We start from the raw sequence: 27,999 nt of genomic DNA on the forward strand, positions 1-27,999 counted from the left end.
TTTTGCCATGTTTTCTTATGGATCAGTGATATGAACAGGACACACACTACAGTCTGAAATACAACAAGGAGAAGTGTTGACTGAGATGAGTTCCTTCATGACCTCCTTTCATTGAAGACGGCTTTGGTTATTTTTATCATGACTGAGTGGAGCACACCACACTTGAAAGTGATTCTTATCGGAAACTCTGGGTGAGTGTCTGTCTTAGAAAGTAATGATGGTATCTAGTAGTAAAGCATGCATGTAAAGCACACAAATGAATAACAGCTTTCCAGCATCCTATTATATAGTCCAGAAAATTTAGCAAGAACAAAGAGATTAATTCTACCATCAAAGGTTTGGTATCATTATGACGGTTTTGTTTCTAAAGGAATGTGATACTTTTATTCACCAAGGTTGCATTATATTGATAAATCAATATTGTAAATACATTTGATTTATATTTTTTAAGATTAAATAAAGTTTTCTAAGACATGAGTAATGACTGCATATAATGTTTTAAAAATATACGGAAAAATCTGTTATTAATTTACAATAGTAAGTTTTAAAAAATGCATTTCAAGATGTTTTAGTGATTCCAACTTTTGAATACCAGTGTATGTGCGACCCAAAAACAAATGCCTATATACTGTTACACAAAAAACAAGGAAGTAGGCTACAGAAAGTAACTAAAAGAAGTGACTCTCTAAACATGAAAAACCTCAACAGCTGCTTGTGTTTCTAAAAGATTTGTCATTTACTGAGGCAGCTGGTTCTGTAACTCAAGGTCAATGCACTATATGCATTGTAATGGTATAATAAAACAGTTAATTTTCTGGTCAGTTAGTTGTCCCTATTTCTTTTTGTCTGAACAGAGTGGGAAAATCTTCATTTATGACCCGGTTTGTTGACCATCGCTTTACTAAATTGTATCGTGCCACAATTGGGGTAGATTTCCTTGCTAAAGAAGTCACTATTGATAAAAGATCAGTGATTCTTCAGGTGAGATACATTTACATTAATTTATGCTAAACCCACAAGATTGAAAAGATATAAGAAAATCCTTCGCTTCATGTCATACACAGGATCCACAGATAGCTTTCATTACAATATCACAGGTTACATCTCAACTGATTGAACAGGGTTCTACAAACTATGTCATGCAATACTCAGCTGTTTTTTGCACCAGATCTGGGACACTGCAGGTACAGAGAGGTTTCATTCCCTGGGTACCGCACTGTATCGTGGAGCTCACTGCTGCCTCCTAGTGTTTGATGTTACCTCGTCCGTCTCCTTCGATGCACTAGACATCTGGAAGAAAGAGTTCCTGGTGCAGGCATGTCCTTCTGACCCCACTGCCTTCCCTTTCATAGTGCTCGGCAATAAAATTGACTTGGATCATCGTGAGGTTAGCCAACTCTATTGCATTATGAGCTATGGATCTAGGCCTAGTTTCACAGACAGGGTTTTTATTAAACCAGGATTAGGCTTTAGTTAAAACAGGTCATTGTGCCTTAGAAAAAAACATTGTTTGCACCTTGAGACAAAACAGTGACACTGACATATTTTAAGATATCTCAGGGCAAGTTTCTTTCAGTTTAGAAATCTCAAACATACAATTTAGTTTGGGACTAGGTTAAAGCTTTGTCTGTAAAACCAGGCAATAATGTTTTAATTTACTAATAACTGATTGCAGGATTTGATTGACAGGTGTCCCCAAACAAAGCCCAGCAGTGGTGCAGTGAAATCGGAGCTGAATATTTTGAATGTAGTGCCAAGGAAAACATTGGCGTGGACACGACCTTTCACAGTGCAGCACGAGCTGCCCTGCAGTATGTGAGTTCAATCATTTTGTATAACCAAGACTAAATTATTATATTTTAACAAATATTCCCCCGGTTTTACAGACAAGGCATAAACCAGTCCCAGACAAAAATGCATGTTTGAGCAGTTTTAACTGAACGCAACTTGCACTGACAGATCTTAAAAAGTGCCATTGTTTTGTCTTAAGGCACGTTTAAATGTCCTAACTGAACTAAGGCCTAATCCTGGCTTAATCTAAGCCCTGTCTGTGAAACCAGGCCATTGAATTTAGTTTTTGATCAGAGACACTAGCCAGTCCTAACTGAATATTTAATACTCAGCTTGAAGAAAAAAGCAGCAGCATTAGGTTACAGTTGTTTGTGCCACACTCTCTACAGCTCAAAAGTCACCATGTGGAGAATGGGGAAGACATCCAGATTATACAGAAACAACAGGATAAGAAGCCAAATAAAAAATGCTATTGTTGAAGCAAGGACAATCTCTTGTGCTACTGTTATAAGACAACATGAAATCAGTTATTTTTTATGGAATATTGCATTATTTATTATAAATCATTTTTCCGTGTACATCATTAAATTTTTTTGCCGTTCATGAAGCTTGATGTACGGATATATATTCACCCGGGATACACGACACAAAGTAAAAAAAAAGACCATTGCAACTTCAGTTTCATGCCGACCTTAAGGCCCGTTCACAAGCACGATATCCATTATGATTACTGTACATTTTTAATAATCGTTCTAATAGTGTGAGAATGGTGAAGTCCACACCACAGCTATAACAATAAAAATAACAACAAAGAACAATGTTGTTGGAATCACTTTAGGAGCTTTTCTTTTTCCAGCTGATCAATAAGTAATTGCATTCTGGCTCTTTTCACCACATTAAAACATGGATAACTAAAGCAAAACATTTTATTTAATTTTTTACAAAATGTAATACAAAAACATCACTTTTTAAAAAATGTTTGATGTTTGTTCAACATTTAAATATATAAAATGTATTTGTCAAACAAAAAAAATTCTAGTCAACTAAAATGCCGTTTTAATGTACTAAAATTACGATTTTGGTCAATGTAAAATTTACTAAAATGAATAACAATGAAATGGATAAGATTTAAAAGATTTATCAAAAAACCTGTTTTTGATGCAGGTGTGAAACACTTTTGTATGAAAAATAAAAGCTCTTGAACTACTTCATATGAATACTATGCTGGGATATCATTCCTTTATTTCAGAAGAAATATCTCCATGTTAAATGCAAACGAGTTAACCGCCTTATCTATTCAGCTATCCGAAGGGCGTTTCATCAAATATAGCTACTCAAATTCACAATTCTGGAAGACACTGGGGATTGAAATGAATTCCCAGGATGTGCTGCATGAAACTAAAAGAAATTGCTAATAATTAATCAGGGAGACAGTTTATATATTTCGGTTTCTTTTATAAGTCAAGACAAAAAAGGCAATCAGGAGATGACCAACATGTAAAAACGTTGTACAGGTAAATATATAAAAGGCTAGAATATCATCTTCACTTCTTGCGGTATGAATGAACTATATTACAGTCAAATCCGAACTTGGCTTTTACCAAGAATGAGAACGGCCATTCTCACCCACATGGAGACATACAGGTATACACTGAACATTTAGTTTGCATACCTCTCAGATAATCAAAAGGGAAAAAAAAGTAGAAATTCATCTTCACATGGACAATTTCCTTCACAATCTAGGGCAGAGAAAATTCTACAGTTACATTGTGAAAAAGTTAAGAGGACAAGCCAGAGAAAGGGAAAAAGCTGGGAGTTTACTAATAATGGCGGTTTGGTGAGGAATAAAAAAAACAAAACAAGATTTTTTACATCTCAAGGTTTGGCATACACAAACACAGAGTGGAAACAAGCGTAGAAAAACTCAGTAAACAAAGTAAAAGCCCTTCAGATGTTTACATTTGTTTACATCCTTTTCAGTTGTAGCACATCACCACACGGCTTGAGCACAAATACAATGTGTCTTGACAACAGCACAGCCCTCTATCGCACAAATCCTTAAACCAAAGGTGGATGGCCAACAATTTTTAAAACAAAAACAAAAAAATAAAACTTGAGTAAAAAAAAAAAAAAAAAAAAAAAAAGCACACAGACATACACACAGGAGAGAAGCTTTAAAAATACAAAAATAAACTACACAAAAGATCTTCTCCATCGTCGCGCACTAATTTTTGGGAAGTTTTGCGGGGGGGGGGGGGGGGGGTACGGTCTCTTTTTTTTTTTTTTTTTTTGTATGGCAAATCTCAGTTTTAGCAAAGTCTCTGTCCTGCCGGTAATGTACTTCCATGGCCATTTCTTTATCTGCAGTTCTGCCTCTATTTCTGGTTAATGCAAAAGTGCACAGACTTCACCAGAAGGCTTGAGTCCAGAACGAATCCGTATGCAGATCTTATTTCACTTAGCCATTTGAGTGAAAAAAATCCCCTCTTGTCTGAGGACAAGTGCTTGGTTTGTTTTCCCCATTTCTGTTCCCCTCACATGAAAATGACTCATCTCCATTCAGAAAATCCTCCCGCCGTGTCCACATATTTAACGTGAACTAAAACTTCACCCTGAAGTCCATCACATAAAAGACAGTAACTTCATTTGAGCCCAACTGACAGAACGAACATTAACGAATATCTTAAAACTGGTGTTTGAATTCACTAAAGCAAGATACATGTATTGAAAGAAATGGGGGAGAAAGGAAGACTACAATGGAAAATGCAAATTAGTTTTTTCCCTCCCACTCCAACTATGTTGAAAAATACTCAAAAATATGCAATGTGCTTTTCTCCATTCAAACTACTAACAAGAAAAAAAGGCATTCCCTAGAAATTAGTTCCTTGTTGATTTTTTGCTGTTCTAATAGATGGTTACAGTTGAAGATGTGTTGAACCCAGATGGTGGAGAGCTTTGAGTAGTGTAAGTCTTCCAGGTCTTGGAGGACAAATGGAGAGAGGGGCTTATTGGTCCATTCTTGCTTTCTTCTGACCAATCCCTTTCCTGCAATTAAACGTACATATATTTTAATATATATATTCAAACCACTGTTCTGAAATTTAAGGTAAATATGACTTTTTTTAAAGAACTTAATTTTATTTAGCAGGGATGCATTAAACCTGATATAAAGTGACTATAAAGTTACAAAAAATGTTCTTTTGAAAATAACAATCATCAATGAATCCTTAAAAATTACTGCGGTTTCATTCATAACAACATTGATAAGAAATGTTTCATGATCACTAAATCAGAATATTAGAATGATTTCTAAAGGATCATGTGACACTGAAGACTGGAGTAATGGCTGCTGGAAATTCAGCTTTACCATCACAGAAAAATGTTACATTTTTTAAATATTGTAATAATACTTCAAAATAATACTGTTTAACTTATGTTTCATCAAATACACTTTTATGATACTGGAGACATGGACAGATACTTACGTATCTGGTGAAGAAACTGCTCTTTTTGGGGCAGGCTTTGCAGAAAGGCCATCTTTGTTAGACTCTACAAAGTGAAATGAGAAAAAAAAACAATTGTAAAATCCACCTCGTCACTGGCTGAAACAAAAATCTTTTCTCACCAAAGAAAACCTGTACCTTGCAGCCATCGCACTTGTGTAGCCGGGCCGTAACCTTTCTCGTTGCGAGCTGCGATGCGGAAGATGATAGCGGGTTTGGTGGTATAGTCTATGTGGGCGTTGGACAGGCTGGAGGACTGAACCAGGCAGGAGGGGTTTGGCCCACAGTACACGCGCATGAAGGCAAGCTGGGCCGGGGCCGAGGGTTTCGCCTCAGTGGTCTGGCTGCTCTGGATGGCCAAATACACGGAGTATTCTGTGATCTTCCCTGATGTCATTGATGGAGGCTCCCATGTAAGATGGGCACCGTCTGGACTCTGAGGAGAGAAACAAGTGAAGAGAGTACACATTTATATGAATGTAATGGTTAAATTTTTTTGTTGCATCAATTACAGATGCTACTGATCTGCATTGATTGTGAACAAGAATATTTTTTAATATACAGTATGAAGAAATAATACTTTTTCTAATTAAGGATGCATTCAATAGAAAAAAACTGACAGTCAAAAACATTTATACTGTTACAAAAGACTTCTATTTCAGATTTCGTCGGGGGCTGTGGGAATCATGGTTTTCGCAAATCAGCATATTAGAATGATTTCTGAAGGATCATGGGACACTGAAGACTGGAGTAATGATGCTTAAAATTCAGCTTTGCAATCACAGGATTAAATTACACTTTAAAATATATCGTTTAAGTTATTTAAAAAAAAATGTTTTGAATCATTATTCGTGCCGTCAAATCGATTAATCGCAACCATCATAATTTTGCTTACATACTATATGTGCGTATATATATATTTTTTTTTCCCCCTACAATGTATTCAGAAGCCGCTGGATTTTCAGCGTCCCTGCAAAATCTTTCCATGATCAGTAATATCACGACATTAACTTCTAGGGGTGCAACGGATCAAAAAACTCAGGGTTCGGATCGTTTCTCGGATCAGAGTCACGGATCGGATCATTTTTCGGATCAGCAAAAAAAAAAAGGCCTCATGTCTGCACCTATAAACACAAATGATAGCTAGGCCTGTCACGATAACACATTTTGCTGGACGATAAATTGTCCAAGAAATTATTGCACTAAACTATAATATTGATGATAAACGATAATATTGTCGTTCTGAGACCATTTTCATCTAAAATAATGATAATGGCATAATAATGCAGGTACACCTTTTCAAAGATCAATAAACTTTTATTTCTAAAGACTATTTAACACTGAAAACATTTTAAATATAAGAACAAAACAACCAAAAACAAAAGCAATGGACTCTCATTCTCTGTTAACAAAAAATGCACTTTACCAATGTGTTCACACTGAGAATCATATGCATCATGTAGGCTACTGTGTGAGCATGCGTCTCATATGAGTGTGTGCGCGGAGTTTGTGTGTACTCGCGTCTCATTGAGTTTGTGCGCAAGTTTGTGTGTGTGTGTGTGTGTGCTCGCGTCTCATATGAGTAGGTGCGTGGACTTTGTGTGTGTGCGCGCGTGTCTCATATGAGTATGTGCGTGGAGAGTTTGTGCGCGCATCTCGTGTGTGTAGAGTTTGCGTGTAACGTTATGTGCGAGAGCGACTTAAGGTGTGTCTTTGTGCAATTCATATGCATTTGTTTGAGCATTCAGCAGTATACATGTATGTTTGACTACTTATATGTGTATGCAAGTGTTTTATGTGTGCGTGAATGAAGTTTGATTTTTTTAAGCCCTAGACTGCGCCTCATATGAGGGAGAGAGAACGCGCACGCAAGAGAGAGAGAGGGACGAGCGAGAGCCTGGTAGTGCTGCGCGAATGTTTTCATTCCTGTCAGTGAAAAATCGGGGCGATGTCGCTTCAAATGCGTGGCCATGCTGCCACAGTGCCTACACACGGTTTTATCCACTAACCTCTTTCCTTCATCATTATATTTGACAGGGAAGCCAAAATGCTCCCATACAGGGGATTTAAATGACGCGGGGCGTTCAAGCTCCTCTATTCCTCCGCTCGCCATGACCACGCTGTGTGTGGACTGAACATGCCGCATGCGCACAACTTTTTTTTTTTTCATAAATCAATCCGCGGATCACTTTTGTGCCGAACCTAAGATATTGATCCGAACAGATCACGGATCAATGATGATCCGTTGCACCACTATTAACTTCATTCAGTTACACACCTAAAAACACTGAGACATGGCGGTGCAGCATGCGGTGGCTTCTGAATCTACTTGTTGACAAGAAAGGAGGAAAGAGCCACATATGGAAATATTTTAGATTAGCCTAATGTCACGTTGCCATAAGAGGCTGTGCATTTGTTATTTCAAATGCAGCATCCGCGCAGCAGCGCGCTCATAATAGAAGCGACGCGTCGCGCTCGTTTTTTTCCAAGTGCGCCTCTGATCATGGTTGCATAGCAACGACAGACACCACGGGAGAGCAAGCGCTTGTGTGAAGGAAAAAACGGTACGAACTGCGCTCTCCATGAGGACGAGGAAGTATCACCTACTGCCCATAGTCCTTATGGTTAAATCATAACACACACACCCCCCAATCTGTTCAGCAGATTTAGAACAACTTAAGGGTGATAACAATTTTCATTTTGAGGTGAACTATCCCTTTAAAATCATAGTTTGGTGTATCGATAATTCTAAATTTAAAATTGTGTGAACCAAGTAATCATGTCAAGCATCCTATTCCTTTAAACTTTTCTTTAAAAGAAAATCAATAAAAAATGAGTCAAAATGAATCTTTGAAAAACAAAATGATTGTGCAATTCCTATTTAAAAAACATAACTCATTTTATGGTGCTCTATTGATTATAACACCATATGTAAGAAGAGGTAATCAAGTGCAAATTAAGATTTGAGGTGTACCTTGCTGATCTTTATGGCACATGGTGCCCCCGGGAACCCTGGTAAACAAGTCTTGAAAGCAGATATTTCAGAAAAGGCTCCACGGCCACAAGTGTTTATACCCGCCACACGGAACTTGTAGGCAGTCCCGGGCTGAAGCTCCACCTTCTTCATCTGGCTGTAGTCAGGGATTGTACCTGAATCATCCTGCAACATAAAACAAGTTCTGTCAGTATAATTACATTTTGAAATAAGCAATGTCACGGCATCTAACAATATTGTATGAAGTAAAATCTCATTATGGCTTACCTCAACATAAGTGGAGTCATCTGCAGGCATGTAGAAATGTGTTACAACCATATTGGTCACTTTGACAATGCCAACATCAAACCACTGGTTTTCTTTCTTCACTTGAGGTTTGACTGTAACAGTGGGAGGATTTTGTCTCTATGGGGAGAAACAGAAAACAGGATTAAAAAAAACTACTCTTTCATAGATCAATGAATATTATCGTGACCCTTTACCCATTATTTAACTTACCCCAGCCTGAATGCCATTGGCCACTTCAGTGAGAGCTGCAGCTGCCTGCATCTTAGCTGGGCTGGCAACTACAACAGGTGCTAATGTGCTGGATGGAGCCAAGGCTACAAAGGGAATAAACAGAATAAAAATGGAACATGTGGACAAATATGATGTACCATCCTGACATTTAACTGAAATAAAACCAAGCTTACAGATATAAACATTACATTCAGACTTTAAAATGTATTAATGGAAAAGACTTCACAATAATCTTCCATTTATTAAACATTATTTAACTGCATTAGATTACATAAACCAACAATGAAATACTTCTAAAAGCACTTATAGATCTTAATCAGGGTTTCTGCACACTTTTTAAAGTCAAATTTAAGGCTTTTAAGACCTTTTTAAGACCCAAAGAAATCAAAATTCATACCGTGCACCGGGGTGTGGAATATTGGAATATATATGTGTTGATATTTTCAAAGTTTTGTTGATAATTAGATCATATTTTACTGATTGTGTTTTTGTGCTTGGTGACATGGCTGGTTGAGGCCTGTTGTTGACAGCTGACTCATGAAGATATTCATATTTTTCATATGCTATGCAGTGGTCAGTTCACAGCAGTGAAAAAAAAATTAACATTTTTTATTAAGGGGTAATATTTGCCACCTTAAATTGATTTCCAGGGGCTCCTATATATGGCCATTTGTAAGCATTACCTTTTATGTCAAATTGTAACATTGAAATTAATAACACATAGAATAATAACACAATACCACTGTCACCAGTCAAATTAAATCAAAATCCATCTTTGCAGTGCAGAGGTGACACGGAAGTGGCATCGGAACTGGCATTAATATATTTACACCGCATTTAAAATTGCATAAATAAAGCTATGAGATTGTTTTTTTAAATATGAACTGATTTTCTAATTTTAACGTTCTAATTAAAGGGTACCTAAACCCTAAACCAACTTTTTTTAGTTAATGATCTGTAAGAATGGGGCTTTATTAGTACTGTTCAATGATTCAAGTACATTTTTTGACATTTGTGTATAAAGTGTTTTAATTCTACAATATATGGTGTAAAAATGTCTGAGTGCTGCCCTCTTCAGGTTGAACGGTGGCTACTGCAGTTGAATTTTCCTATTGGATGTTTGGGGTGGTTCGTGACTAAGGGGTTGTTGGTGACATAGGCAAGTTCCATACAGACACATGCGTCTCAGGTGCATGCCCCCCTCCGCTGGGCTCTGCCCACTTTTCCAGCATTTTTCAAATATTGCCAGTGGGTGGAGTCAGGCTCTGACCAGGGATTTAGTTACCCTTTAAAGAGTACTTTAAATGTGAAACTAAAACCGCCAGTAGGTGGCGGCTAGGTACTTTCTTAAGTGAGTTGAGGGAGTCATTAATTCAACCGATTTGTTCAAACAGCTGATTAATTTGGGAAAGAAGCAAGTGTTCATTAAATCATAAAATTGATTCATTCAAAACCATTAGTTAAATTTTACAAATCTAATTTACGATTTAATTTAAGGATCTGTGGAAACCCTGCTTAAATGTTAATTTCGTAATTTACTATTACAAGAAAATGTATCTGTCAATATTTAATGAACGAAATATAAACAAACAACCAACAGTATTTTATTAACTAACTTTAACAAAGACTAATATATACAGTAACAAAAGTTAATCATTGGTGGTTAATGTTAGTTTACATTAACTTAAGGGACCTTATTGTAAAGTGTTACCTTTTTAATTTACAGGATATTTCAACTATAATGGTTCAAAACAACTAACATAGTCAATACTATTGAAGAGTAAATTGAAACATCACACATACTCTCTGATGTGGTGCGAGGCAGCAGTCCGACTACTGCACTTGTGACAGCGGCGGCTATCTCGTTGTGTCCATTGCTTTCTGAGGAGGGATCATTTAGGCTGTCAGCTGGAGCCAGGCCTTCTGTGGGAAGTGCGGCCTGGGCAGCGGCTAGTTGCTGGGCTGCCTGAAGCTGCTGTTGCTGATGAACCAAAGCCGCCAGTTCCTGCTGGGTCAGAACGATGGGGATGGTGTGGGTCTGCTGATCTTCTCCGGCATCTCCGTCACCAGAGCCTGAGGGGGAATGAGGAAGAAGATGCTTACTGTGAGTTTTAGACTGATTTTTAGGTTGGGATTTTGTGGATAAAGGATGGTGACTCACTCATGACAGCCTGCTGTGCTGCTTGTAGTACAGCCTGGATGGCGAGGGCCTGGGCCTCCTCTGTCGCTGCAGCCTGAGCTGCTGCCTCTGCGGCTGCCGTAACAGCCAGCTCCTCTGGGGTCAGACCAGTCACCATCAGCGTTGTGGGTTGTACGTCCGACATCAGCTCTGGTGGCAAGGCCAGTGCCTCGGCCTGTGATGCTGATGCCGCCTCTACACCCTCCATCTACAAGAAAAGAACAGCATTTATTGACATGGTAATAGAAATCTTTTTGTAACATTATAAATGTCTTAAATGTCACTTTTAATGTGTCCATGCTGAATAAAAGTTAATATATATATGTGTTTTTTTAAAATTTATATATGTATACTTTTATATATTAAAATGTATCTATTTTCTTTAGATATTAGATCATTTGTCCTTACTCATTTTAGAAGATGAATTATTAAAAGTAGTATGCATTAGTCTTAATTTGCAATAATAACTGGAAATTGAAAAGCCAGAATGCAAATGTCTATACCTCTGCTGTTGGTAGCTGCTCCTGAGCAGTTTCTCCCTCTGCCATGCCAGAAGTGTCATCCTCCATGGGCACTGCCCCTGCCTCTTCCTGGCTCTCTGCCTGCATCGCTACCGCCATGGCTTCTCCCTGGAAGTCACTTGGCAAGGCTGCTGCCTCCGCCTGGAAGTCACTGGGCATAGCTACTGCCCCCGCTTCTGCCTGGAACCCTGCCTGCATAGCAACTGCCTCGGCTTCAGCCTGGCCTTCTGTCTGCAAGGACTCTGCCTCCGAGCTCTCCATAACAACCGGCTCAACTCCTGCCTCTGAAGATGACTCTGTGATGGAAGAAATAGACTGCAGGAGATGGACAGAGAAAGAAAAATTGGTGATGTTAGGAATCCCTGTTTTTTTCTCAACCATCCTCTCCGACCACCTTCAATCTAACATTTAGGTTGGTTTCAATTGTATGCATCAGTTCCCAAAAGTCTCACCCTACAACTTCTGTAATCTGGATGCTAATATGATACTGAATGAGTTTAAGTTAGGGTATCTGCAGAGTTTTTCAAATTAAATGCAATCTAAGACTTAGATTTAATTGAACTTTTAAGTAAAATTTTCCTGTTTCATATGCATTACTACAATTCACACCCATTACCAAAACGATATCTCTGATTCTTTTAATTAGTCTTGTGTCGATACTAGTAAAATAAAAAATAACCAGAAAAAAGAATTATGAATACAGAAGATCATTAACAAACCCAAAATACACCGGGACGCTTATTTTGAAATGTCCTTGCTTGACTACTACCAGCTGCTCATTTAAAAAGATGACAGAGATTTGATATAAGGTATCTTACAACCATCTTCAACATATTACAATATAAAAACCATAAAGTAAACTATCACAATTCAGCAACAGTAGATCATAAGTAATCGCTTGGCATTAATATGTGTTATTCATTGACTGCAAACTGCTCTGAAACCACAGAGTCTGTAGAATGTGCAACAGTGCCACGTTTTGACTTTTAATTAAATACCTTTTCTGCATGTTCAATCATCTTTTTAAGGAATATCATGATTCCTGTTTTTTAGATCCCAAATTTAAGAACCCTTAAAATGACTTTTATGTGACCATTTAAGATATTTAAGACTTTCTATTACCTTAAATTTGATCAAACTGAACTTTAAGGACTCACAAAAATGGGTGGGATTTTGACTTAAGGCATGCCGATTGCATTGGATTAATAATTTAACATCAAACATAGGAACAGAGTTTGTATCTCCACTCACTGGAACAGATGGTCCGGGTGGAGGCGTGGCCTGTGTGACTGTGGTAATGGCTCTGCTCTGGGGCGCAACAGTGGATGGCAGACCCTCTGTGCTGGTGGCAGATTCTGATGCTTCACCACTCTGCTGGGCTAAACACACAAAAGAAATCATTACCATAAACCTTTAAAAGACAGAATCAAAAATGGGAATAAACAAGAAAAAGGAAACTAGTTCAGTTTTCCCATGGCAAATTTAATTTAACCACAACAATTGTAACCACAGCACAACTTTTCTTTTTTACTTTGATAATAGTAAACAAAAAAATTCTCGATCACCAAATCAACATGTCAGAATGATTTCTAAAGGATCATGAAACACTGAAGACTGTAATGATGCGGAAAATTCAGTTTTGCCATCACAGGAATTAATTATATAGAAAACAGTTATTTTGAATATTTCACAATATTACTGTTTTACTGCATTATAAACCCAACTAAAACTTTCGAACGGTACTGTAAATAATGTTTGTGTGAAAGCTGAAGATGAATCTTTCTGAAATCTGAAGTACCTGTTTCCTCATCTGTCTCCATACTGCAGGTGGCAGTGGTGGCCGTGTTGGTGGTGCCCGTCTCGTGAGTCTCACAAGGTGGATTTGAGCAAACTCTCTGCACCTCTCCCGTTTGGTTTCCTCCCATGTTTGATGAAGCCGTGGTGGCCGTGTTGGTGGTGCCCGTCTCGTGGGTCTCACAAGGTGGATTTGAGCAAACTCTCTGCACCTCTCCCGTTTGGTTTCCTCCCATGTTTGATGAAGCCGTGGTGGCCGTGTTGGTGGTGCCCGTCTCGTGGGTCTCACAAGGTGGATTTGAGCAAACTCTCTGCACCTCTCCAGTTTGGTTTCCTCCCATGTTTGATGAAGCTGTGGTTGCTGTGTTGGTGGTGCCCGTCTCGTGGGTCTCACAGGGTGGATTTGAGCAAACTCTCTGCACCATGCTAGCAGGAGCAGTGCCCATGCTTGAAGATGCTGTGGTTGCTGTGTTGGTGGTGCCGGTTTCGTGGGTCTCGCATGGTGGGTTTGAGCAGACCCTCTGAACACCACCCATGTTGGCAGATGCTGTGGTGGCAGTGTTTGTTGTACCCGTTTCATGCGTTTCGCAGGGCGGGTTGGAGCACACTCTCTGTACTGTGCCAGCCGGTCCAGTGCCCATATTTGCCGTCGCTGTGGTGGCCGTGTTGGTGGTGCCTGTCTCATGAGTCTCACAGGGGGGGTTGGAGCACACTAGAGTAACAGTGCCAGAAGCATCGCCTGCACCAGACTCAGTAGAGGTGGGCTGCTCAGACGTGGGAGAGGCCAGAATGGAAACGGGCAGATCTTGGCCAGGCTGAGCCTCCACACCAGTGGGTGTAGTTATGAGAGTCACCTGGGTGGGCTATTAAGAAAGGATGACAAAATTAGTGACTACAGATAGTTATTTTTTCAGTGAATTTAATGTAAATATTGTGTAAAACCGTTCATTTGAAATATAGCATTTTTTTTATCCTTAAGGCAAGACATGGCATGTTATTAAATAATCAGTTTTCATGAGCTTGAAATATTATTATTACTAAGGGCCTGAACATTTATTCTGTTTTTGAGCATTTTTTCCCAATAGAAATGTATTAAATTCACCTATTTAAATCTTCTCAAAATGAGTTTTTTGTCATTCTCCAGTACAAACCACTCAGCCTAAATAGCACCTATGTACACCAAACTTTCCAGTTATACATTTTGCAGTATTCTGAAGATATTTTCAGAGGGATTTGTTAATAAATCATTCCTGGACTGATTTATGTGACATTTTAATAAAAAAAATATGGCAAAAATCTATTTATTTTAAGGCTATGGACAGTCTATTTTGATTTCCTAGGTAATGAAAGCATATATCCTGAAATCCCTCTGGATTTTTTTTTCACCTTGTCTGTAAATGAAAAAAAAAAAAAATGAAAAAAATTGCACCTGGCTTTATCATATGTTCAGATCTATCTACCGAAAATGCCTAATTTGCATAATTAAACATACAAATAAAATTAACCTATTCACCTGTAGTCTCGCCTTAAATAGTATTTTATATCATAAACATAGTTATAATTATTTCTGTTATTATACATTATATCAATTACACTACAGTTTGGGGTCAATTTTTTTGAGAAATTATATTTATATTCAGCAAGGACACACTAAATTTCATTTATAGTTTTACAAAATGTAGATTTCTACATCAAATAAATGATCTTTAAAAAAAAAGATTACAAATTTTTTAATTAAAAATAAAACCTGCAGCCATATCAATTCATAGGGGGGAAAATTATACTTTTTCAGTTGTGTAAACATTGTGTACAATTATTTATAAAATATTTAACTATATATAATATACTTAAATAATGTCTATAGAAATAACTTAATGACACAAAATGGCTGCAGTAATGAAAGAACAATTATATACAAATAAAATTCTAATCAGAAAAGATAATCTGGTTCTAACCTGCATGTTGGAGGTGACAGTGGTCAGGTTGGTCTGAGCAGCTGACACAGCAGTGGCATTGATGACCTGGTTGGAGAGGGTGGCAATCGTGCCCAGAGTGGTGATGGGGGTTGCCAGGGTGGCATTGGCACTGGCTAGGCTTCCTCTGGCTAAGCTGGTAGAAACGGTTCCCGTGACTGTGCCAAGAGTAGTTACACCTTGGAAAGAGGACAGACACGACGAAAGGGAAATGCTATCAATAGCAGTTGCTGAATTACACTTGGCAGAGAAGCATGAAGTCTTTCAGGAACATTAACTTTTGACTATCAAGTTCATATCCTTACCAGTTGTTCCCTTGACAACCAGGGTGGTTACAGTTGGTTTGACCCCAGATACCGGAGACATGAGACGCACTCCTCCCATCGGCATGGTGCGAAGAATAGTTCCAGGCTGACCAGGGGCTCCCTTCAGAACAACCTTAGGAGAGAAAAACCCAACCCAGGTAAGAAAACAGACTTTCAAGTGCTCCAAAGACATCAGCTTTCCACCATTTTTGCACCAGGTATTCTGACCCCAATACCTGTGTTAGGCCTTGCTGGCCAGCTGCTGTACCAATCTTAGGCATTGTTGTAATGAATTTGCCAGGAGTTCCTGTTCCAGATGTCATCACCTTCGTGGTGTAGATGGTAATAGGGCTCTTCATCCCGGTACTACTAGTCACGCCTACAACGGAAAACAGGCACTCATTAAGTGCAAGTAAAATAAAAACTATATAAATCTATTATTACTAACTATTATTATTAGTTCTGAACATTAATAATAATAATGATTGCCTTTATTATAGAGATGCTCCGATCAGCATTTCTGGGGCCGATCACCTATAACCAAAATCATGATCTGGCGATTGCCGATCACTGCCAATCACAGAATGGCAGGGGAATGGGAATCTTTTATCTATAATCTAGCAGAGTTTGCACCATTTGTAGAAATGTGTTTATTAACATTAAATTATTCCAAACAAAGAGGGGTCAGGCAGACCAACACATATCAGATCAACCTAATGGGAGGGGATCAAGTTACACTAAGGCATATTTGGAAATTCTAGCCTCTTAATACACCCACTACATTTACTAATTGGCAACAAAATGTACAACTTGTTACACCAAAACTGGCTACTGATAAAAGGACAAAACTATGGCAAGTTTTTTTCTGTTATTATTATGAACGTCTGATGTGGTTGAGCAGAATGCTCTTTTATGAAGTTACTTCATTAAAGGACATATTTAATGAGATTATGCCTGAAAGTTTTTGGATTTTTTATCATATGTTCATTTAAAAATATATATTGTATAAAATGACTTCTTGTTTTGTTTTATTGCATTTATATGATATTTGTATTTTTATAATTTATTTTTTGCCATGAAAATAGCTTTGAATGCTGACATGGCATTAAATAAAATAATCTGAATCTGATGTAGTTGAGGAACCAACTACTACGTCAGATCAAAAAAAATAAAATACCACCACCACTTTTGAAACATCTCGCTGTACCAATACAAATAAATAAAAACATCTCCAGTTAACTCAGAGCATTCATTTTGTTCATTTGTTAAATAAGAGGCGATCTAGCGCTGAAATGTTTTTTTTTTATCAAGTGATCAAAGTGCTCGTTGCCGCAGCGATCAGTGGCGCAGATACCGGGTTCTGTTGTGGCTCGTGCGGTGCAAAGGTCAATCCGTTGGGAGACTCCCTATTCGTTCCGGTGAAGGAGAACTCATGTTGCCACTGCCAAGCTCCACTCTGCTGTTGTGTCCCCGTGCGCCACGCATGCAGGTGGGAAAAAGTCGCGCGAGTACTTTACGTCACTTGATCGGCTTTTTTGATCGGCGCTTTTGGGGTTCGCCGATCAATCTATTTTTAGCCAATATCGGCCGATCATGATCGGCGTCCGATCAATCGGAGCATCCTTACTTTATTATTATTATATACATTTAATAATACATATATAAATTAAAAATCAAAAACTGGTGTGCACATCCCAAACACCCAGAATGGGCTCAGGTGCAGGACAACAAAGTAACAAACAAAAAAAAGCATGAAGTCCACACACTGAAAATAGATGCTCCAAATGAATTTATTAATAGCACAATGTTTTGACCATCAGGTCTTCATAAGGCACATTGCCTGATGAAGACCTGATGGTCAAAACATTGTGCTATTAATAAATTCATTTGGTGCATCTATTTTCAGTGCGGACTTCACGCTTCTTTACATATATAAATTAAACAAATAAATCTAAATGTATTATAATTGCAACTAAGTGTTAATATTTTAGTTGTTAACAGTAATAATAATTTAATGACACTTAAATATAAATAAAACAAATGTATTTAGTATTATTATTACTAGCAGTAATAATTACAGCTGTAGTTAACAACAATATTATTATTACTGACAAATTATACATTACTACCTCTCCTACTACTAATAATCATTAATCTCTCTTTATTCTGGAGAACAAAACACAAAAATGACTAGGGTTGGGTATCGTTTTTTTTTTTATATTGGTGCCAAATCGAGACTTTAAAAAAAAGAGCCTCAAAACGATGGTGAATGACATTAAAGAATGGCTTTTTTATATAAAAAAATTAAATAAAAAATTCTTACAATTGACCAATTTATAAAAAATTTAAGTACACTTAAATACATCAATAGAAGTAGCCTAAATAGAAAACACCACTTCACAATAAAATCTAAGCCACCAAACCCAATTACAATAATTTAACACTAAAAAACAGTTACAGTACTAATAACAGCAAAATAGTCTGTATTCCTGGTATGTTACAAAGTGCAGCAGTTCTTTTGCAGAAATAGGACCATGTTTATGTCTTCTCTGGCAAATACGACACCTCTCCTGACTTATTGCATGTCCTGCACAAGGTGAGCATTATTTTAGAACGCATCACCTTAAATGCGTGACGTGAAACCCCTTGTGGAAGAACGCTGTCATGTTTACAACTGGATTTTCAAAAGTATGTGAATTTTGCGGCTCTATTGTTGAAGTAAACTTGCACAACGTTCTTGAATGATAAATTTATTATATGTACGCAGGTCTGTTATTGTAGGGACATCGACTCTACATATTCACACTAAACATACGATGAATAAAACGAATTGTGATTGGTTGCGTTACATGTCAGTCACTCCTTGGCTGATATTTTTTATTCTTAAATGCATGTCAGTGAATGTGTTTTGTCATTTAAGAAACTTTTATAATGATCATGATTCATGTTAGTTGATCTATAACGCACAATGGGCATGGACCATGTTAGTACGCACCGCAGTTCAGAGAATTGTGGCTGCCGGATTTACAACACGTCAATTCGTCCATTTCTCCCGAAATACATGAAAGTAAGTGAAGTATGAGAAGAATAGAGTAAATTTTATAGTTACCTACACAATGCGTATCTAAACACGTCAACAATTTATAATTGAAAGGATTGTTATTGCCGCTTCCATAGACAACAGTATGTATTTTACAAACTATAAACGTATTGTTTTGCTAGTACTTATGTGTTTTTAAATGTCTGAAACCTAAAATAAACCTTATGTGGCAGAAAACACTGAATATTTGTGATGTATGACAGCGCTGAGCACATTCATCTCTTGCTCAGCCCCAGCCAACACGCGAATTTTGAATTTAGAAGTTGATGTTTACGTGATCTGAACGTTCTAATCACACCGGGGTGAACGATCATGCTCGTCAAACTAGCGATCACATGCGGTGATGATGCTTCTTAACGTCCGTTTCGGAGAACCAGAGGGCAAATATTTCAACCGACAGCTGAAGCATTTAAGTGGTGATAAAATGAGGCACAGAAATCTGCGTTTTGATACAGTCCAGTTACATAGGTACTGGCAACATTATGACCGGGTTTCATTACCCAACCCTAAAAATGACACTTCTTGACAAAATGGTTTACCTGCAGCTCCCTGCTGTAGAGCAGACATTGGGATTGTTTTAATGATAGTGGTAGTTCCCGGTTTGTTGGTAGTGGGGGACATGCCACTGATGCCCAAGATAGTGGGCTTGTTTCCTGTGCCACCGGCTTGACTGGTGGTAATTATGGTAGTTGGTTTTCCATCCGCAGATGTTACCAGCTTCAGAATGGTGCCGGGAGGAAGGGTACCCTTTGACTATGGAATGAGAATGACATTAAAATTTATATTTTTTCAAATTATAAATAATGTGTGTGTCTGAGAAACTTAAAACTAGTTATACTTATGTTTAACATACTTGTAAAATCTGAGCCAGAGGGTTAGAGGAGGCCTGTCCAGTCAAAGCAGCCGTCTGGACCGGTTTGGTCTGTACCATTGACACCATCTTGCCCAAGTTAGAGATCTAAAACAAGAAAAAAATATATAGAAATAATTAAATTATAAATAATGTCCATTTAATGTTTTTACCATTCAGGTTTTTCCCATGCCAGAATTTAAAATATACTGTACCAGGTTTCCTCCCATGGAAAGTGGACTCTTGACAAGAGTGATGGTCTTGGTGACTCCGCCCACCATAGTGGTCACAACCTGAGCCTGCTGTGCTACGGTAACTGTGCCGGACTTGTGCACTGTGATGATGGGCCGGGCACCTGTATTTGGACTGGAAACTGTCGGAGAGCCCACCTGTGCAGCGGCGGTCTTCAGCATGCGAGTGGCTGGGTTGCTTACCTACGACAAAAAAATATTGTGTCATGAGACGAGGGCTGGCCGATATGACTGCAGAAGAGCAACGTGACAAATTGCCACATAAATATAGAATTCAACTGATGTGTGGTCACATACTAGCTAATGCAAGTTTTGAATTCAGCTCATCCAATCAAAGCTTTGCAGTTTTAAGTGTTTTTTTTTTTTTACTCAAACATAACATAATGTGAAGGTATGCTACCTTTCAAAAATTTTGGGTTGCTAAAATTGGGTTCGGCAAGTCTCTTTTGTTCACCAAGGCTGCATTTATTGGGTGAGCCCTCAATACAGTAAAATATTTTAAATATTTGAATATATTTGAATACATTTATTCCTGTGATGTCATTACGTTAGTCTTCAGAGTCACATAATCCCTCTAATATCCCTCATTCTAATTTGCTGATTTGTTGCTCAATAAACATTTATTATTACCAATGTTGAAAACAGTTGTGCTGCTTATTATTTTTGTGAAAACCATTATCCCTCTCATTAACCATTACAGTCATATTAGACTCTTGATGATTCTATGGCCATCCATACTGTCCATGATTTTTCTGGGCAATGCTTTCTTCGGGGTAGGTTGCCTGATCTTTCCTCAACCCTCCCCATTACATGTTTGGGACATTCTGTACCAGGCACAGCAAGCTCATTGTTCATGATGCCCGAATTATTGGAAGAAAAAATATCAAATATTGAATTGGGGGTGGGTTTTATATGAATATATCTATAAAGGGAACTGACTGTCTTCTACTGTTGAACTGAGTTTTTCATAGATACCCAGATGATCTACTTTTTCAGGTTAGAATCCAAAGTGCAGATCCATGCACACTCCTAACGGCTAACATAGCCCACAACTCATTGCATGTTGGACGAGTATTCGATTAGAACTACAAATGCAAATAATAGGTTAAAAAACTACAAACATAATGGGTGTGCGAGTCCGACGTTTAAGATAGAAGTTTGAGTGATTAATAATCAGTAATCTAAGCTGACAAAAAGATATTTATTCAATGTTATCCACATTATCTTTCATCTGCAACAGCATTGTAACTTTTGTGATCCGTTGACGACGCAATTATGATGAAGTAGTATGTCCCAAACCTTGCCAACTATTCTGCTACACACTCAAAAGCATGTGCGTTTTCTTCACAACAGTACATGCTTGTAGAGCACAGCATAAATAGGCGAATTGAGATGCAGCAACAGTGACAATCTTAAGATAATTACCATGACAGGTGATGCGACTTTAACTGTGGTGGGGTGAGTGGTGGACCCAGGTGTCACACCCATGGTTTTGACAATTGTAGCCCCAGCCGGCATACTGAGAACAGTGGCTCCGGGGGAAGGAGGGATTTTCTGTGTGGCTGCAGCAGCTGCAGCCAAAGCTGCCATTCCACTCATCTGAGGGCTGCTGCCGATGGCCTAAAAAAAATTTGAAGTACACATTTGAATAAAACAATTTATGAGGTATTAACGGTTTTAAAGATTCCACCTTTACTATTCGCTTCATACCGTTCCTTGAGTGGTCTGTGGTGGCACTACCATGCGAACACCTGCAGGAAGTGATGTCACATGGACTGGGGATTTTCCAGCCTGGCTGGCTTGGCGCACAGTGACAATCGATGCCCCGGTCCCTGACTGAGGCGCTGCAACTTTCAGAATAGCTTAAATATAAAATAAAAACTGTTAAATTATCATTTAATACAAATACTATGAAAAAAATGCTTTAATTTAATATTACATTTAAGTAAACATTAAGTGAAAATATTGCTGAACTATTAACAATTGAACAAATCTGTACCTGGGCCACGCGCCGTTGAGGCAGCCAGAGGACTTGCAGGCGTGGTGGGTAAAACTGAGGCAGTGGGCGAAGCAGCCTGGGGCACGAAGGTGATGCCACTATGCGGCAGACTCTGAGCAGACGGAGCAGCTGCAGCGGGCGCTGGACTCTTAGGCGAGTTTCCAGGGAGGGAGGGAGCTGCATTGAGGGCTGGTGATGTGGCAGCAGTGGCTGTTGGGATATCATATTTCTGAAGCTGAAGCAGGTACATGTCTGCTGTAGACACCGCTCCCCAGCTAACCTCTAAAGAATTTGTGTTGGCCCGAACGAGCTGTACCCGTGAAGGAGGATTAGGTCGCTCTGCAAAAAAAAAAAAAAAAGCAATGTCAAATTATGCATGATTTAATACACTCAGCTTATGCAAAAAACACCACTCAATATGCACCTTTTTATGCATTTGGATATTCTTACAATGCAGTTTAACTGTGTCAGAAATACTTTTTACTGCATATCTGCTGTACTCACCTGTCTCTAGGTACCACAGGTCTTTGCAGCACACCTGATTGTTCCAAGCTTTACGGTACCCATCACGTCCACTCCAGACATAAAGTCTGTTGTTAATGGCAACAGTGCAATGTCCTGCTCGTGCACGTGGTATGTTGTCCTCCAAAGTGTCCATCAAAACGGTCTCCCATGACAAGGCGTCTAAAAGGAAGCTCATTTTTTAACTTGAAAGTATATAGCATAATATGAAAAAATGCATCAATAAAATAGGGCTCAGTAAAATAGTCCAAACATTTCACACACAGGAATGTCATGATGCCCAAACATTAAAGTACCAGTATATATTACCATTCAAATGATTTAAAGAAATTCATACTTCTATTCAGCATAGATTAATTAAAATGATCAACATTGACAGAAATTAAATTTATGTTAAAAAAAGATTTATATTCAAATAAAAGTTGTTCTTCTGAACTTTATGTAAATGTTCATGTTTCCACAGTTTTCAACATAAGAAATGTTTCTTAAGCAGCAAATCAGCATTTAGAATGATTTCTGAATGACCATGTGTATAATAACCGTTTGGCCTTTAGTTAAATAAAAACTACACTACGTGTACTTTAAAGCAACAATATACCCAAGTTCAGGCAGGCCAGTGTGTTTGTACACTTCCATTCCTTCTCATGTGTGGCCACCTTCACATCATCCATCACCAGGGGAACCCAGCCACCGAAAACATACATTCTACAAATAAAACATATAAAGCATTAAAGGTCAGTAATGCCATTGTGTACATTTAAGGAATGCATGTGGTGAAGCAATTCTAGATTACACTGACACTTACTTGTTTGTAATAGTGGTGGCTGAGTGGAGGCTACGGGGGAGGGGAGCAGCGCCGCTTATTGCAGGCTTGTTCCAGGTCAGCGTATCTGAAAAGCAAAGAATGGCCTAATTATTGCTTAACCCAATTGATTGATTGAATTAATGAACTATTTGTGGCAAACACCACAGCAAAAACAGCCGTAATCTTCATACCAATATCTAATGTCCAAAGATCTCCCAAACGACAACCACTCATTCCTCCATATATAACAAGACGGGACTTCTTAGTAGTTTTTTCAGTATAAATTACAGCAGTGTGGCTCTCTCTTGGAGGAGGCAGTACTCCATACGTGACCGGTATATCCCAGCCCACAACGTTGGAGCCCGGACGCAGTTCGAGGGTATAAAGGTCATTCAAATATCTGGAAGCACACATAAGTGGGTCTATGAATAAAAATATAAATACATTTATTTACAAACCACATTATTAAATGTTAGGAGTACCTGGGAATGTTGTTCTTGGGGTCTTCGCTGTCATTGGCAAGCCCCCCAAAAAGATAGCACTTGTTGCCCACAAGAGAAAAACTGTGGCCCAGACGAGGACATGGTGGTGCTCCATTTTTAGGGGCTTTTGGTTTCAATTTTTTCCATTCCCACCTGCTTGCCTGATAACCGTAACCATAGCAAGATAATTTCAAATCTGTACTGACAGAGTCAACAACAGTCAATAAAGGCTGGACTACACAACATGACTGAGCAGATTTTAAAACGTCATAAACAGTTACAGCGAAAAACTGGGCATCATACACTACAGAAATGAGGATTGCACACTACCAGACTTTCAAGTCATTCCAAACACAAACTCGCGCAGATGCATGCACCTTCATGGCTATAAGATGTATGGCAGATAAAAACAATGTTAGAAAATAATTAAATCAAACATGTTTGATATCATCCGACTGGATGGAATCATAGTCTGAAGCTGAAAAAAATAGAGTTCGTGCCCATCATATATTATGCGGTTTTCTGTGAAATCTGTCAATGGACTGCCCAAAATCAGCAGACCAGATATTTCGCAGACTTTCACAACTAGCGTCAACTCCTCCATACTACAAACCTGGGCAAAAGTCATGTAGTGTATTCCAGCCTTTAGTCACATAACAGAGTGATTTTAAAGAAGTTTTTCCTTACCTGTAACTCATAAAGGTCATTGCTGTACTTTCCATATTCCACCATTCCACCAAACACTAATAGTCGTGTACCATCACATACAAAACCATAAGCCGCACAGCCTGGAGGAATGTCTCCGCGAACAGCTGGTATGAACCACTGGTTTGTTGCTGAAAAAGAAAAAAATATTTAATTGTTTAGTCAATGTCTCAGTGATAAGGTGTAGACGACTTGCAATAAAACTCTCTTGCAACTTAGCTTATCTGGAAGTGAAGCCAATGTCAATAAAAAGCACTTCAAAAATTCAAAGCACTTTTTAACTATCAAAAGAACAAAATGGAGAGTAGGACAAAATTCTGAGAAATGGGGCGGTTCAGGTTCAAGTTTGGTGAACGGTAGTCTCAGCCTCAGACGTCACGCCCACAGACTGTTGGCTGAACGTCTGATACATAAGGCACACTTTTCTGGAAACACATCGGGAGTTTTGAAGTCGCAATCTGATTGGTTGAATTCTACAAGAGGACCGGGAGATGTGCGTCTCGCGTTCTTTAACGGTCCGCCTGGAAACAAATGCCGTGCGTGACACCAAAAGTGACACTTGTGGAAGAAGAAAGCCATTGTATTTACAACTGTGACAATGAGCGCTTACCAGGATTAACTAAACACTGGATTTTCAAAAGTATGTGAAGTTCGCGGCTGTATTGTTGCAGTAAACTTGCACTAAGTTCTTGAATTAATAATTTATTAGATGTACGCCGGTCTGTTATTGTAGGGACATCGACATTATAATGGCACACCCCTAAACATGACGCGTAACAAAACAAACTGTGATTGGTTTGCATTACATGTCAGTCAAACGTCCTCTTGGGCAGTCAAGAAAAGCTGTGATAGAGTCCAGACCTTCTGCCGAAGATCTGGCTATGTGAGACTAGCTGAACAATAACCTGCAAATTCGTATTGCGTGAAGACGTGACCAATAGAAGAACTATACATTTTGTGATCTCTAAGCTGAATTAAAAGAACACAAACTTTGTCACGATGAAACTGAAGTAGCGACAGATATTTTTCTGTATTGTGAGGCACATCTGAGTGAAATAGATTATTGAAAAGAAAAAATGTATGGACATTTCAATTAAATTAGAAAGTCAAAAAACTTTAAAAATGAAACATATGCACAAATGGATTGTTAATAATAAGATCTATAACATGTATTTAAAAAATAGATTGGGTGAATTTTCATTTCATGCCAACTTTAAAGCTGCAGGTAACTAAAACATTAACATTGCAGTAAAGGAGTACATTGTGTTTTATATAATGTATTTATTATTATTTTAAATATTGAATTTAGGTTTTTTTAAAGGCACCACAGAGTGAAACATCATATCTCATTCTTTGCGTGTGTAAAGAAATTTTCCTCAAGTTTAGTTAGACTGTGCCTTCAGAACTGAATGACAAGAAGAGAATTTTACTGAATTGCAATTCAAAGAAATGCAAAAGTCGCAGAGGAATTATGTTTTTGGCTTCATTAGGAAGACTGAGGTAAATAAGAGCATTCCGGAAATCAAGTGTTTTCCCCACTATGACCCATAAATTAAAGTTAATTTATAAAATGCAATTAATATATTACTATAGAAAGCACTTTAAACGTTTTATCAATATCATATAACATTTATGGAAAAACCCAAGACATCTAATGCAAGGTAGTCTACTGCAACTTAATTCCCACTTTATTGCTAGCGTCATTGTGGGCTAAAACAGCCACAGAGCTCGGAGAAAGATAACAAAAAGTCGCACTGGTGCACGTGCAGGAGGGGCGTGCGCGTGACGCGGCGGCGGTCAACGTCCATTTATGTTTTCTGGCGCCTTTTTCCCTCACATCACAACACAACAGTCGACCTGCAGACGAGATGCGGCTCTGAACCACCACAAACATTGCACAAATCACACGGAATGTTTCATATGCATACATGTAAGCAAAATTGTTAGTTTTCTCCGTAAAGCAGACAGGTGACTACTATGGCTACGTCTTCATCGCCTCGCGATAGAAAAGATAGTGAAATCACAGAGCGCATTTAGCAGCGATTTGCAAACATTAACGTTACGTAGCTTGTATGCATATACAAACTTTCCGCACATACAAACATTTTATTTAACTTAACTTACCAGTATTATAAACGTGCAACTCGTCAACGATTCCTTCGTTTCCTCCGCCAAAAACGACCATCAGCTCCTTGATGGCTACTGCTCTGTGTCCGTGTCTCGGTCGGGGTACCGGCCCGGACCACCCTAGAACCCGCTTCCATCGCGGCTGCAGTGCAGCTCCGGCGGTTCCAGGCACAATGGAACCGGGGGACGTCATGTCCTTTTACTGGAAAAAAGAATGCACTTCAGCGACTCTCTTAGCCACAAATATATATCCGTTCTGTAAGCTAAAGCCAACGCAAATATTTCACACAAGAACCCTGGTTTATATTTACAAACACGTTCTGCATACATTTATGCATTGTACTAAGATTAAAGTCTTAAAAGGTGTGGGTTATTCCGAAGTTTGATTAATTCAGGAATGCCGCCATTTTGGCGCTTGTAGGTGGACTAAAAGCCGGTCAACTCGTCTAAAAAACGGCGTGCAGCAGCTTGAGCATCGATAATTACACATACAGAAAACCACATACCACTAAGTTCTAGTTCCAAAGAAAAACAATAAAATTACATCATCCAGTTAAATGTCGCTGGTGCAGAAAGAGTATCAACCCATGGAAGTCGCCATCTTGAAACAAGCCTCCGCCAGTCTGAAAAATGGCGGCGCCGTAACAATACATATAGTCAGCTAAGTAGCAAATGCAAATAAAACTCTATACGAACTACGGGAGTTATGTTTTCTAAAATATAATTCAGTGAAACGCTGCAAATCTAAACAAAGATACAAACTCAAGAGACTACTCGAAACCCAGTCCTCATTTGCTGCAGAAGGCTATTTTCATGCCTCTCTGGGAGTCGCCATCTTGTCAGCCGCTCAAAATAGCAACAATAATACATTTTAAACGCGCGATTTTACTCCAGCGCAATGCAGATTCAGAAAATCGACAAAGTTCTGCGATTTCCAAGCGGTCTGGGCATTTAAGCGAGACTTTTGCGCGTGCATGAAATCATGCAGCGGAATGCGGTTACTAGCAGCGCAACAAAAACAGACATCTAGTTACGTTGTTACGTCCACAAATAAATACGTAAGCTCAAATACATCCCGATACATACTGTGAGAAAATATGTTTGAGCAAGTCTCCTCCGAGCGAAAAAATTCGATGGATGAATTATTATTTAATTCATGCCGCCCCGGTGTAAGCAGCCATCTTGTCGTTAAATCAGCCCACTAGCAGCTCCCACAAGAAAAATGGCGGCTAAGTTTATGTTCGCTATCAAAAAATACACATTTCGGCTTAATGGAGTCTCTTCGCCATCGATCATACGTACGAGATTCGTATTGCAATATCCAGGGAGATCTTTTGACTGTCTGTTTTTTAGATGATAGTCCAGGTTAATCCAAATTTGTTAAGAAGTATCCACTCTCATGCCTGCCTGGAAGCCGCCATGTTCTTGACAATGTACAGCCGCTCCTGCAGCCACCCGCAACAAATATGGCGGAATTACCACGTCCTTAACTAGAGCTCTTTGTGAAACACTCACTTACATATTTTAGAAATACAATCCTGCATTTCTTTAACGATAGTTTTATACTTATTATGCCAT

At 38.6% G+C, this 27,999-nt stretch overlaps 2 protein-coding genes across 5 annotated transcripts; one reads left to right on the forward strand and one right to left on the reverse strand.

Moving 5' to 3' along the window:
- The first annotated feature begins 27 nt into the window (after window positions 1-27).
- On the forward strand, window positions 28-3,653 carry LOC143711659 (ras-related protein Rab-7a). 2 transcript variants are annotated; one of them, XM_077203490.1, is made up of 5 exons: window positions 28-191; window positions 855-981; window positions 1,169-1,387; window positions 1,690-1,811; window positions 2,181-3,653. In XM_077203490.1, exons 1-5 carry the CDS (start codon window positions 139-141, stop codon window positions 2,395-2,397), a joined length of 738 nt encoding a protein of 245 aa, XP_077059605.1. In that variant the 5' UTR covers window positions 28-138; the 3' UTR covers window positions 2,398-3,653. The 2 variants fall into 2 exon arrangements, with proteins under 2 accessions (XP_077059605.1, XP_077059606.1); XM_077203491.1 differs by having other exon boundaries at window positions 1,690-1,815; window positions 2,181-2,419.
- hcfc1a (host cell factor C1a) lies at window positions 3,226-27,883 on the reverse strand. 3 transcript variants are annotated; one of them, XM_077203487.1, is made up of 28 exons: window positions 27,724-27,883; window positions 26,419-26,623; window positions 24,277-24,425; window positions 23,590-23,750; window positions 23,299-23,507; window positions 23,108-23,192; window positions 22,901-23,007; window positions 22,285-22,464; window positions 21,781-22,119; window positions 21,492-21,643; window positions 21,207-21,401; window positions 19,746-19,964; window positions 19,534-19,638; window positions 19,220-19,433; window positions 15,817-15,959; window positions 15,581-15,713; window positions 15,258-15,454; window positions 13,307-14,165; window positions 12,760-12,887; window positions 11,491-11,823; window positions 10,970-11,195; window positions 10,612-10,881; window positions 8,788-8,891; window positions 8,557-8,694; window positions 8,269-8,454; window positions 5,433-5,730; window positions 5,277-5,340; window positions 3,226-4,836 (listed from the first exon to the last, which is right to left on the reverse strand). In XM_077203487.1, exons 2-28 carry the CDS (start codon window positions 26,612-26,614, stop codon window positions 4,797-4,799), a joined length of 5,430 nt encoding a protein of 1,809 aa, XP_077059602.1. In that variant the 5' UTR covers window positions 26,615-26,623; window positions 27,724-27,883; the 3' UTR covers window positions 3,226-4,796. The 3 variants fall into 3 exon arrangements, with proteins under 3 accessions (XP_077059602.1, XP_077059603.1, XP_077059604.1); XM_077203488.1 differs by having other exon boundaries at window positions 4,144-4,836; window positions 27,508-27,862; XM_077203489.1 differs by lacking the exon at window positions 27,724-27,883 and adding an exon at window positions 26,966-27,266 and having other exon boundaries at window positions 4,144-4,836.
- Window positions 27,884-27,999: the final 116 nt, after the last annotated feature.

This window comes from Siphateles boraxobius, unplaced genomic scaffold, assembly GCF_051911475.1.
Source record: "Siphateles boraxobius isolate OS27281-9 unplaced genomic scaffold, OSU_SipBor_1 5, whole genome shotgun sequence".
Taxonomy (NCBI): Eukaryota; Metazoa; Chordata; class Actinopteri; order Cypriniformes; family Leuciscidae; genus Siphateles; species Siphateles boraxobius.

Coding starts and splice junctions, on each gene's coding strand:
- hcfc1a (XM_077203487.1), bottom strand. CDS start 26,614: ATGACGTCCCCCGGTTCCATTGTGCCTGGAACCGCCGGAGCTGCACTG. Junction 8,455..8,556: donor ATGACTCCACTTATGTTGAG/GTAAGCCATAAT, acceptor TTTATGTTGCAG/GATGATTCAGGTACAATCCC. Junction 4,837..5,276: donor GCAGTTTCTTCACCAGATAC/GTAAGTATCTGT, acceptor GTTTAATTGCAG/GAAAGGGATTGGTCAGAAGA.
- LOC143711659 (XM_077203490.1), top strand. CDS start 139: ATGACTGAGTGGAGCACACCACACTTGAAAGTGATTCTTATCGGAAAC. Junction 982..1,168: donor AAAGATCAGTGATTCTTCAG/GTGAGATACATT, acceptor TTTTTGCACCAG/ATCTGGGACACTGCAGGTAC. Junction 1,388..1,689: donor TTGACTTGGATCATCGTGAG/GTTAGCCAACTC, acceptor TTTGATTGACAG/GTGTCCCCAAACAAAGCCCA.